Here is an 11,616-nt window from a genome sequence, read left to right as displayed (position 1 = left end):
TAATCCTCACAGCCACACTGATAAGCACTGTATTTTAAGCCATCCACTCACCACTCCCCCTTTTTTAAAACAAATATGAGACTGAGGTTTGGGTTTACTGGAGGTCTGTGACTTAACCAGGGTTCAGAGGCTCCAAACACCACCTTAAGAGATGCCGCTTTCTTTTCAATACTAATAATTTGTGTATTTTTGGATCTTCCACATACATAATCATGTCAGAGTAAATAAAAGTTTGTTTCTTCTTTTTTCATTCTTAGGCCTTTTATTTCTCTCTTCTTATGATTATGGAACATACAATGCTGAATAGAAGTGGCTTGCTCTGGGTCTTAAAGGTAAAGATTATAGCATTAAGATGACAGTTGCAGTAGTTTTGCATTCATGTTTATACATATATATGTCTATATATATGCATGTAGATATGCATCCTTTATCAGAAAAGAATGCTTATATTTTCATTGTTGTCTTTTTTCATTTATTATTTTTTAATTGAAATACAGCTGATGTACAATATGTTACAGGTGTACAACATAGTGATTCACAATTTGTTAAGGTTATACTCCATTTATAGTTATCATAAAATACTGGCTATATTCTCTCTATTGTACAATATATCCTTGTAGCTTATTTTATACATAATAGTGTGTACCTCTTCATTCCATACCCTTATATTGCCCCTCCCCCTTTCCCTTTCCCCACTGGTAACGACTAGTTTGTTCTTTATATCTGTGAGTCTGTTTTTGTTGTTTTTGCTGTTATATTCACTAGTTTGTTGTATTTTTTAGATTCCAAATATAAGTGATATCATACAGTACTTATCTTTGACTTATTTCACTTAGCATAATACCCTCCAAGTCCATCCATATCATTGCAAATGGCAAAATTTCATTCTTCTTAATGGCTGACTAGTATTCCATTGTATGTATATATACCACATCATCTTTATCCATTCATCTGTTGATGGACACTCAGGTTTGGTTCCATATCTTGGGAATTGTAAATAATGCTGCTATGAAAATTGGGGTGCATGTATCTTTTCAAATTAGTGTTTTTGTGTTTTTTTGGATATATACCCAGGAGTAAAACTGTTGGGCCATGTGGTAGCTCTATTTTTAGTTTTCTGAGAAACCTCCATACTGCTTTCCACAGTGGCTGCATCAATTTACATCCCCACCAACAGTGTGCAAGAGCTCCCTTTTCTCCACATCCTAGCCATTCTGACAGGCATGAGGTGATAGCTCATAGTGATTTTGATTTGCATTTCCCTGATGATTAGTGATGTTGAACATCTTTTCATGTGCCTGTTGGCCATCTATATACCTTCTTTGGGAAAATGTCTATTCAGGTCTTCTGCCCATTTAAAAAAAAATTAATTAATTAATTAATTTATTTTGGCTGCACTGGGTCTTCATTGCTGCACATGGGCTTTCTCTAGTTGCGGCGAGCAGGGGCTATTCTTTGTTGCGGTGCATGGGCTTCTCATTGCTGTGGCTTCTCTTATGAGGAGCGTGGGCTCTAGGTGTGCGGGCTTCAGTAGTTGTGGTTCGCGGGCTCCAGCTCTAGAGCTCAGTAGTTGTGGTTCACAGGCTTAGTTGCTCCACAGCATGTGGGATCTTCCTGGACCAGGGATTGAACCCGTGTCCCCTGCATTGGCAGGCGGATTCTTATCCACTGCACCACCAGGGAAGTCCCTGCCCATTTTTTAAATTGGGTTGTTTGTTTTTTTGATGTTGAGTTATATGAGCTGCTTGTATATTTTGGAAATTAATCCCTTGTCAGTAGTATCATTTGCAAATATTTTCTCCCAATCTGTAGGTTGTCTTTTTGTTTTGCTTATGGTTTCCTTTGCTGTGCATAAGCTTTTAAGTTTAATTAGGTCCCATTTGTTTATTTTTGCTTTTATTTCCTTTGCTTTAGGAGACAGATCCAAAAAAATATTGCTACAATTTATGTCAGAGTGTTCTCCCTATGATTTCTTCTAGGAGTTTTATGGTTTCCAGTCTTACATTTAGGTCTTTAATACCTCTTGAGTTTATTTTTGTATATGGTGTTAGAGAATATTCTAATTTCATTCTTTTACACGTAGCTGTCCAGTTTTCCTAGCACCACTTATTGAAGAGACTGTTGTATATTCTTGCCTCCTTTGTCATAGATTGACTATAAGTATATGGGTTTATTTCTGGGGTCTCTATTCTTTTCCATTGATCTAGGTATCTCTTTTTGTGCCAGTACCATACTGTTTTGATTATGTATCTTTGTAGCAAAGTCTGAAGTCAGGGAGTGTGATTCCTCCATCTCTGTTCTTCTTTCTCAAGACCGTTTTGCAGTAGTTTGGGGTTCTTATTTATACATATACATGTCTATACATATGCGTGCAGATATCCATTCTTCATCAGAAAAAAATTGTTTTTTAAAAAATAGAACTTTTACTCTTTCAACTATTAATGTGATTTACAGAAACTGATTTTTCTTTTTAGAAACCTTTTACATTTTGAAATATAGACATATTCAGAAAAGTGCATAAAATATAAATGTATAGTAAATAAGTATAAATAGAAAAATGCTTGTAAAAAATGCCCAAGTATAAGAAAAAAAACATTGCCCATAGTACCTGAGAGCCTCTCTGAGTGATACCTTTGAATGTCCCATCCCTATCAGAAGCATACTGACTTATATAGTAAATCACCTCACATGACTTTCTTTATAGTTTTCTCAACTATGTATGCATTTTGAAACAATAAAGTCTAGTTTTAGGGTTATTTTTGTTCCTTTGCTGTTTTGATTTGAAATTTTTATCATTCCATTTTTCCTTTATTTGTATCTATATCCTACTTCTGTTCTTTTAATGATTATCGTAGCATGCATCCTCAACTGAAAATCTGGCTTAAGCAACCTCTTTACTCCTCCCTTAGAACACTATAATGCAGTTTGCTCCACTCCCAACTTATATGGTATAAGTTATGTAATTTAAATCTCTATATTTTTAAGTTTATTATGAAATAAAAGGTACATATAGCAAAGCACACATAAAAGCACGTACTATTCAGTGATTCATTACCAGGTGAACACCTGTAAAACCACCCACCCAAGAAAGAGAACACAGGCAGCAATCCAGAAACTTCTCTTGTGCTATTGCAATCACTAATCCCTTTCTCCTCAAAGGTAAGCAACAGCATGACACGTATGGTAATCTTTCCTTGTTTCTTTATGATTTTACTACAAAGCATTCATCTTTTAAGTCTACAATTTAATTTTATCTTTTTTTAACTTTATATAAACAGAATCACACTATATTATTTTTTCACATCTGAATCCTTTGGATCTACATTATCTGTTTCATCCGTGTTGTTACATAGCTGTAATTAATCATTTCTACTTATTCATGCATATATCCATCATGTTGAATAAACTCATTCTGTTGATTGAATTATTTATGGTTGAAGTAACTGTGAGTAGCACAATGAACATCCTTGTACATGTCTCTGGGTACACATACACACACATTTTTGTGTGATATATATACTGGTTGCCAAGCCCAAGTTCACCTACATTTCCTCCTATGTTACCTTCTAAAAGTTTTGTGTTATAGTTTTAGGTTCATGAACCATTTTGAGTTAAATTTTGTGAAAGGTCTAGACTTTTTTTTTTTACACATGGTTATCCAGTGTTCCAGCATCATTTGTTAAAAAGACTACCCTTTCTCTATTGAATTGCCTTTGTTCCCTTGTCAAACAATTGACTATATTTATGTGGGTGTATTTCTGGGCTCTCTGTTCTGTTCCATTTGTCTATTTGTCTATTTTTTCACCAATCCCACAATGTCTTGATAATTGTAGATTTATAGTAAGTCTTGAAGTTGGGTAGTGTCAGTCCTCCGATTTTGCTCTCCTTCAGTATTGTGTTGGCTCTTCTGGGTCTTTTGCCTCTCCATATAAACTTTAGAATCAGTTTGTCAATATCCACAAAATAACTTATTGGGGCTTTAACTGGAATTGCATTGAATCTATAGATCAACTTGGGAAGAACTGACATCCCAGTAATATTGGGTCTTCCCATCCATGAACATGGAATCTCTCTCCATTTATTCTTTGATTTCTTTCAACAGAGGTTTGTGGTTTTCTTCACATAGATCTTAGATATATTTTATTAGATTTATACCTAAGTATTTCATTTTGGGGGGTGCTAATGTAAATGGTATTTTTAATTTCAAATTCTACTTCTCCATTGTTGGTAAAAGGGAGAGTGATTCACTTTTGCATATTAATCTTATATCCTGCAAACTTGCTATAATGACTTATTCCAGGAAGTTTTTTTTTTTGGTCAATTCTTTTAGTTTGCTACATAGATGATCATATCATCTGCAAACAAATATGGTTTTATTTCTTCCTTCCAAACCTGTATATCTTTTATTTCCTTTTCTTGTCTTATTGTATTAGCTAGGATGAATGTAAATGGTGTTGTGTTTTTAATTTCAAATTTCCATTGTTCTTTTTGGTATATGGGTAAGCAACTCTCTATTTCCTTTGTCAGCCCGGCTAGGGTTTCATCAGTTTTATTGATCTTTTCATACACTCAGTTTTTGGTTTTACTGATTTTATTGTTATCCTGTTTTCAACTTCATTGATTTCTGCTCTATTTTTTTTTAATTGGAGTATAATTGCTTTACAATGTTGTGTTAGTTTCTGCTGTACAGTGAAGTGAATCAGCTATATGTACACATATATCCCCTCCCTCTTGGACCTCCCCCCCCACCCCCCATCCCACCCATCTAGGTCATCACGGAGCACCGAACTGAGCTCCCTGTGCTATACAGCAGGTTCCCACTAGCTATCTGTTTTACACATGGTAGTGTAATTATGTCAAACCTAATCTCCCAGTTCATCCCACCCTCCCCTCCATCCTCCCTGTGTCCACACATCTATTCCCTACATCTGCATTTCTATTCCTGCCCTGCAAATAGGTTCATTTGTACTATTTTTCTAGATTCCACGTATATGCATTAATATATGATATTTGTTTTATAACATTTATTTATTTTAATTATAAACACAAGATAAAGTAATGTGGAACCTACAGTATTTAATTATTTACCTTAAAACATTTCTTTTGTGATACCTGTTAATAAATTTGTAAGGAACAAAACATGCCTTAGTCTACTAAAAAGAGTTTAATCTCAAAGGTGGTATGAAGTAAAACACATAATCAGCAAAATTTTTAGTAACTTGTAGAAATGTACTTTATTTCATGCAAAGCTACATAATTTCCTATATTTTAACAGCTAATCAAATAAACATTTCAAAAAATTCATTACATCGCAATAAATTAAAATACTACAAAGCAATTCCAAGTCCATGAGTTTGTCAAAACCAAACTAAGAGAACATTATGCATAGATAAGGCCAAAGATGCTAACTTACTTATAGGTAGCACTTTGCAGGTTTGTTCAAATACATATTTAGTGAGAATCTGCAGAGAAAAATAGTTACATCTACAACCCATTAGTCAGAAAGGAAAACATCTGCCATTACATACCAGGTAGTAGTAGCTGATTAAAGATAAATTGGCATCATGCACCAAAAATGAACATAATGTACATTTTGAAAATTATGATCAGATGCACATTTGAAAGACTTATCTTCTATTTCACCTAATCCACTGAATTAGATAAATAACAAGTACTTTATTAATGCAACACAGAAATTAGGCATTTGGTATACTTTGCTTGGGTACTGGTATACATAAAAAGATACTGAAGAGAGATGTAGGAGTATTTCAAACTCATACTGGACTACTGAACTTTAGAGTATTGCCCTAAGGAAATAGGTTCTGGGCAGAACTTATTTGAGAAAGATTTTTAAACTACTTAAAAGCAATACTACAATTAGTTACTTACAAAAACATTTTATAAAAATTAAATATCAGAAGGTAACAACATCAATATTAGAGCTCTTTTTTCAATGCTATAATTTATAAACATATATATGAGATTACAGTAATTTAAAAGACAGGTCCACATGTTCTCTATCTTCTAAATGAGAAAAATCCTTCAAGTTGTGTTCAAAATATGGACAAAACAAATCCATTGGATTGCTTTAAAAAAAAAAAAAAGTCTCTCCCCTACAATTTGGTGTACTAAGTAGGGAAGATGCTAGCCAGCATTCTTTTGAGAAATACAGCTCTAAGTGATTAGGTTGATAAGATTTATGTCAATAATAACTCAAAATGGTGTTGTACAGTCAGATGAACAAATTATGACTTTATTCTCCCTATGTCTGCCACAGTAAACCATTCTTTCTACCCTTTTGCACTAAGTACAGTAAAAATCTCCTTTTGCAAAATAATGTGAGATCAGGATAATCACAAAAGAAAAGATTTTCACAGGAAAAAAGGTTAATTCACACCAGGAAGTGTGTTAAAAACAAAAGTCTTTTAGGATATCTATAAGAAGAGGAACATGCCAATATTCTTGCTTTATTAACAAATTTAAAATTGTGATCAACCTCGATGGACAAATCTTTTGAAAGTGAAAATAAAATGTTAGGAAAACCAGGCTGAACATGAAAGGAATTAGGGGTGAGGGTATGTTCCCATTGCAATGGGACTGGGGATGGGGCAGGGCTAGTGGCTGCTCTGATGGTGGAGACGGTTCACAGGACCTGGTCTCCAGGAGTTAGTACAGGGGATAACACTGCCTAGTCTTCCAGGTCTCTGAGCAGGAAAAAAGTCACTGAGTTGGAAAGAAGTACCCCACACAAAGGGAATTCACAATTCAGAAGGCTTCCTGTAACCTTCTCATATTGTTCCAACCTCTCTTTAATGAAAACTTTGACAATGATGTATATTATTTACGAACTCCTTTTCATAAAAAGAGGCCTCAAGGTTCTTAATGTTTTGGGTTTGTTTGCTTGTTTCGTTTTTAACAATTACTGGTTTTGGAAGTCTAATTTTATGCTAAAACATTTACACTGAGAATAATTCATTTTACTGAAGTGCCTTACTTAGAGGCGAAAAAGACAACACACTGAGCTAGCATCCATCACATTTACATTCAGATGTTGCTTAGTCGTCTAGCAAAATCTGTTTCACTACTTTAAGTGCAATACTGCTATTCAAGTAGTGGGATCTGTAGTAAGAACCTTCTGAGTGCACTGATCATCAAAAACAACTGTACACAAAGAACAAACGGAAAAAAAATCTGTCAGCACATTAGAAGTCATACTATACAGAGAGGCTTCAGATAGGAAGGAAGGTATAAAAGGAATGAAGGGAAGAAGGAAGAAAAGAAATGAAAGATAAAACTCTAAATTCATTTACTTCTCAACATTTAGAATTTAATACAATACAATCCATTGTATTTTGGAGATTCAAGTATGTTAAGAGTTTTCAGGGACATGTTTTGCCTCTTAGTGCAAATATATTTATCCTTGTGATTTTTCAGGCATTGCCCACACAAATCACAAGTATAAAACTCACATTACTGAACAGTGTGAATTATAATTATGGAGAGTTTATTTTTCCTTTAAAATAGTAATCAACACAAAAATCAAGAACATTCTCTAAATCTACTAAAAGTATAAAAAAATGAGGTTTGCTATTGTACATCAATGAATCCCTTCATTGATATTCTAAAATATACTTAAAAAACACTCACACTGACTTTCCTATCCACATTTAAGTTCATTTGGGCACACAACCAGCATAAATTTAAGAACTGATAATCTAATCAAATAGTAGTGTCCAAATCCAAATCAACTGGCAGCATTTTTTTTAAGAAAGTTTCGATTGTCAAACTCTCTGATCTATTCTTTATAAATGAAAAACCCTTGAATGTTCTGATTTAGCCCTTACCACTCTTGTGAAATGAGGGCCTCTTGCGTGATGAAATTATTCCAAAGCCCCTGCGTTCATTTGGTAAGAGAACAAATTCTAATAATTAGGTTTATTTTAATAATGATTTTTACAAAAATGCTCTATTGATAATAAGAAATTATTGATGTAGTAACAAAAGTTAATTAGCAACTTACAGATTCATGAAATTAATAGATTATTAATTGTTATTTTCTGCAATGGTTATTTTGAACTACTGGCTTAGAATATCCTTACCTAACATTATTTAGAAAAATAATTTAGAAAATTTAACCAGATATCAACTATTATGTAAGAAACACCTCAAAAGGTAATTGCCAGAAGTAATTCTTCAAGAAATGTACTTTGCATGTAGTGTTATGAATTTAGTAGTAACGTTTTGCAGTAGATATCATTATATTTTAATAAGCTTCTCAAAACAGAAAACTTTTGTTCTTATTACAGTTTTTTACAAGGTGGCTTAATGAACATTAACTCATTTCCCCAGCAATGAACTCTTAGTCCTCAGGGGTTAAATCATTACCTTCTAAACACAAATTTACCTAGCTAGGTAACCTTCCTATATGATCATATTTGAAATCCTGTAAGATAAATTCTGCTTAAAAAGTTGAATACTCTGGATCACTTAAACAACCAAAAATTATTTTGGAAATAACTCAAAAGTTATTATAATCATAAAAAATTTAACAATAAAATAAAGTAGTACATTCCTTTACTTATTTCTATCAATATATCTTAGGGTATTATAAGTTATAAAAGTAACTGGATCATTTCTTCTCTTTTTCTGCTTCTATTTCTACAATAGCATCTGAGTTTCATGATAAAACCTGATGAGAAACAACATTATACTTAAGGAAAATATTCCAAAGTAAACCCAAAGACTGAAAAATAAAACAATATTATTTTCAAAGGATTTTGATTAATTATTCCCAAAAGAGCTTTTGCTCTGGGAACTTGTAAGCTTCTCTGTAATAATAAGAAACTGGACCCCTTCCTGGGGTGATCCTTTTCCCATCCACTATTTTCAAATAACAAAACCAGCACAGCTAACAACTTATTCTGTCTTTTTAAACGCCACCACATAAACATCAACTCAATACCCTCACAATAGCTTTGTGAGGTAGATCAGTAGGTAAATAGCAAGAGTCCTCTTCATTTTGAAAATGAAGAAATTGAGGCACTGAATGGTTACATGATTTGCCCAAGGTTTCAATGGTCAATCATGAAATTTCAAACAGTGTTAAATTATCTCTGCTCCTGGCCTACTGCTCTCTAACCATGCTTCACAATAAAAGGCTGTGTGTGTGTGTTCTTAAATAAGCAGTCTATATAATCTTCGATTGAGAGTAAAATCTATCCATTGATATTTTAAAAGGGATCAAATCTCAAAGTTCATAAAAATCAGATAATTAGGATGATACACTATTCCTCTCAGTATCTGCATAAAACTGTGGCTTTTAAAAAATTTAAATGATAACATTACGAAAAGAGGAAAATAAAACATTTAAATATGATTCAGGGAAAAACTACCCTCAAGAAACATATAATCAAATTTGACTATATAATTCATCTTCAAACTGGGCCACTACTAAAAGTTACGCGGGATAATAGGTGTTAAACTAAGACAGCCATGGGCAAGCTCAAGTACAGTCACCACTGGGTGAATCCAAGGTATGGATTCTCAGAGTTGCAAATATTTCAGGGACATAACTCTCTGCAAACATGTTGTGCTCAACTATAGTCACTGTGAAATAAAACACTGATGATTTAAAATATAATACCTAACTTTGGCTTAAACACAAAGTTTAAAAAATTCAATTTTAAATAATAACATGTTTAACCAACAAGTTACTACACATCTCCATTCTCAACTAGTTTTCTGTTTTCTATAAATCATAATTTAACTGTTAGTAATAACAGTAAATGGATTGACTTTTTACCTTTGAATAACCAGATATTGTTTTACAAAAGGAATAAACAGGCACCTTTCAAAAGCAGAGAATTTTGTGGGACTCTTTGGTTATTAAAACCCCCCACTATTTACCATTAATAATTACGATTCTCCTTAAATGGAATAATCAACTCAAATCAATATGCTAAATGTCAAAGGTGAACACCTCTCTCTGAAATGAAAATTTTACAAAACAATACCAAAAGCATAAGACAATTTCCAGTTACCACCAAAGACTGAAAGAATACATCACCTGATTATAGTACACATGCTGAAGATACAAACAGTATCAGTTGAAGGATAATCTTAATTATACATGCAAAAACCTAACTAATTTGCATACAGTATTGAAAAAGAGCTTTCTACATTCAGTTATGTCTGGTAAGTAAGCCGTGTTTTAAGACATGGGTTTTGTAAATATGGTTGTTATTGAGGTGTCCATCTCTTTGAGAAATAAAGGATCAACATACTCTTTAGAAACAGAAAATATGTAACTCACAATAATAAAACTGTATAATATTATTCAGTTACAACTATGGCTTCCTTGGACCTTTGAAACAACTTTCCTGAAAAAAAATTATCTGAAACAAACTGAACTACATGTTTTCAACATATACTGATCTTAATCATGAATTAAATCCTTCCACTGTAACTGTACTTCTAAGGCAGACACTTCAGGAATGGTATGTAACAAACCTTATTAGAAAAGATGATACTCTATTCAATGAACAATAAACTATTATTACTAAGATCCCATTAATTTTTAGTGCCTTTTTTATCCTGACACTTTTCACTAAGAGTTCAGTGTAAATTCTAGGGCATACAGATGTTCATAAAGACTGAACTTATGTGTTGATCTTGGTTAGTTATTCCATATATTCTTACAGATTTTAAACATCATCAAATATTCGGCTGCGAGACATTGAGAGGTATCGTCCACCAGGCTGATACCTGAAAGGTGGATAAAGAAATGATCCAAGGCATCAAAAATAAAGAAGGAGAGAAAAACAAGGACACATTAAAAGGAAGTGGCTACATAATTTGTAAGAACTGTAAAATCTATTCAGTAGCTGAAATCAGGAACTTAGCCAAGAATGTTATCCCAAAGGGATTTACCTAATTATAAATCAACCAATGACGGTTTTAGAGCCTATGACATATGACACATATGGCGGGGTGAGAGATGTAAAAAGAAAGGAGTGGGGAAATGTAAAATACATCATGGAACTTAACAGATTTAATAACTAGATTGTTGAATATAAATAGAATATTCTTTTTGCTATTTATAGGCAATACTATAGCAAATATCTTCATGCATATGATGATTTGCTTTTGTTTAATTATTTCTACATAGTATAGTAGCCTAAAGCACAGACTCTGTAGCCAGAGTCCTGGGGTTTAAATGCCTGACTTTGTCATTTACAAGCCGTGTGATCCTGGGTAAGTTATTGAGCCTCTCTGGATGCAAATTCAATTGGACTGACAACCATAAAATACAATTACTGTTGTTAAAGTGCTTAGAATAGTGTGCCACCCAGTTACACCTATGTAAACTATTGCAAAATATGATACATTTCATAAACGGGATTGTCAGAAATAGGCATATAAATATTGTTAAGATTCTACCAAATGATTTCAATTCTTTTTGTTATTTATCATACTACTAGTAGTAGTTTGCGAAGATACTAATTTCAATCACCACCACTAGATGCTATAATTTTTTAAATACAGAAGCATTAGAAGGTGTTAAAAGGTTTCAAAGGTTGCTTAATATGCTTTTTATTAGTAGTAAAGATGAATACT

At 33.0% G+C, this 11,616-nt stretch overlaps 1 protein-coding gene across 3 annotated transcripts in view; it reads right to left on the bottom strand.

The window, feature by feature from the left end:
* Nucleotides 1-5,186: 5,186 nt before the first annotated feature.
* The window catches only part of LMBRD2 (LMBR1 domain containing 2), a 56,103-nt gene continuing 49,673 nt past the window's right edge, over nt 5,187-11,616 (bottom strand). For all 3 annotated transcript variants that reach the window (XM_060009593.1, XM_060009594.1, XM_060009595.1), the window contains one exon: nt 5,187-10,764. In XM_060009593.1, coding sequence (XP_059865576.1) covers nt 10,704-10,764 — 61 coding nt within the window. In that variant the 3' untranslated portion in view covers nt 5,187-10,703. The remainder of the gene's footprint in view (nt 10,765-11,616) is intronic.

The sequence above is a fragment of the Delphinus delphis genome, chromosome 3, assembly GCF_949987515.2.
Source record: "Delphinus delphis chromosome 3, mDelDel1.2, whole genome shotgun sequence".
Lineage (NCBI taxonomy): Eukaryota > Metazoa > Chordata > Mammalia > Artiodactyla > Delphinidae > Delphinus > Delphinus delphis.
This window is presented reverse-complemented; position numbering and strand designations above follow the sequence as displayed.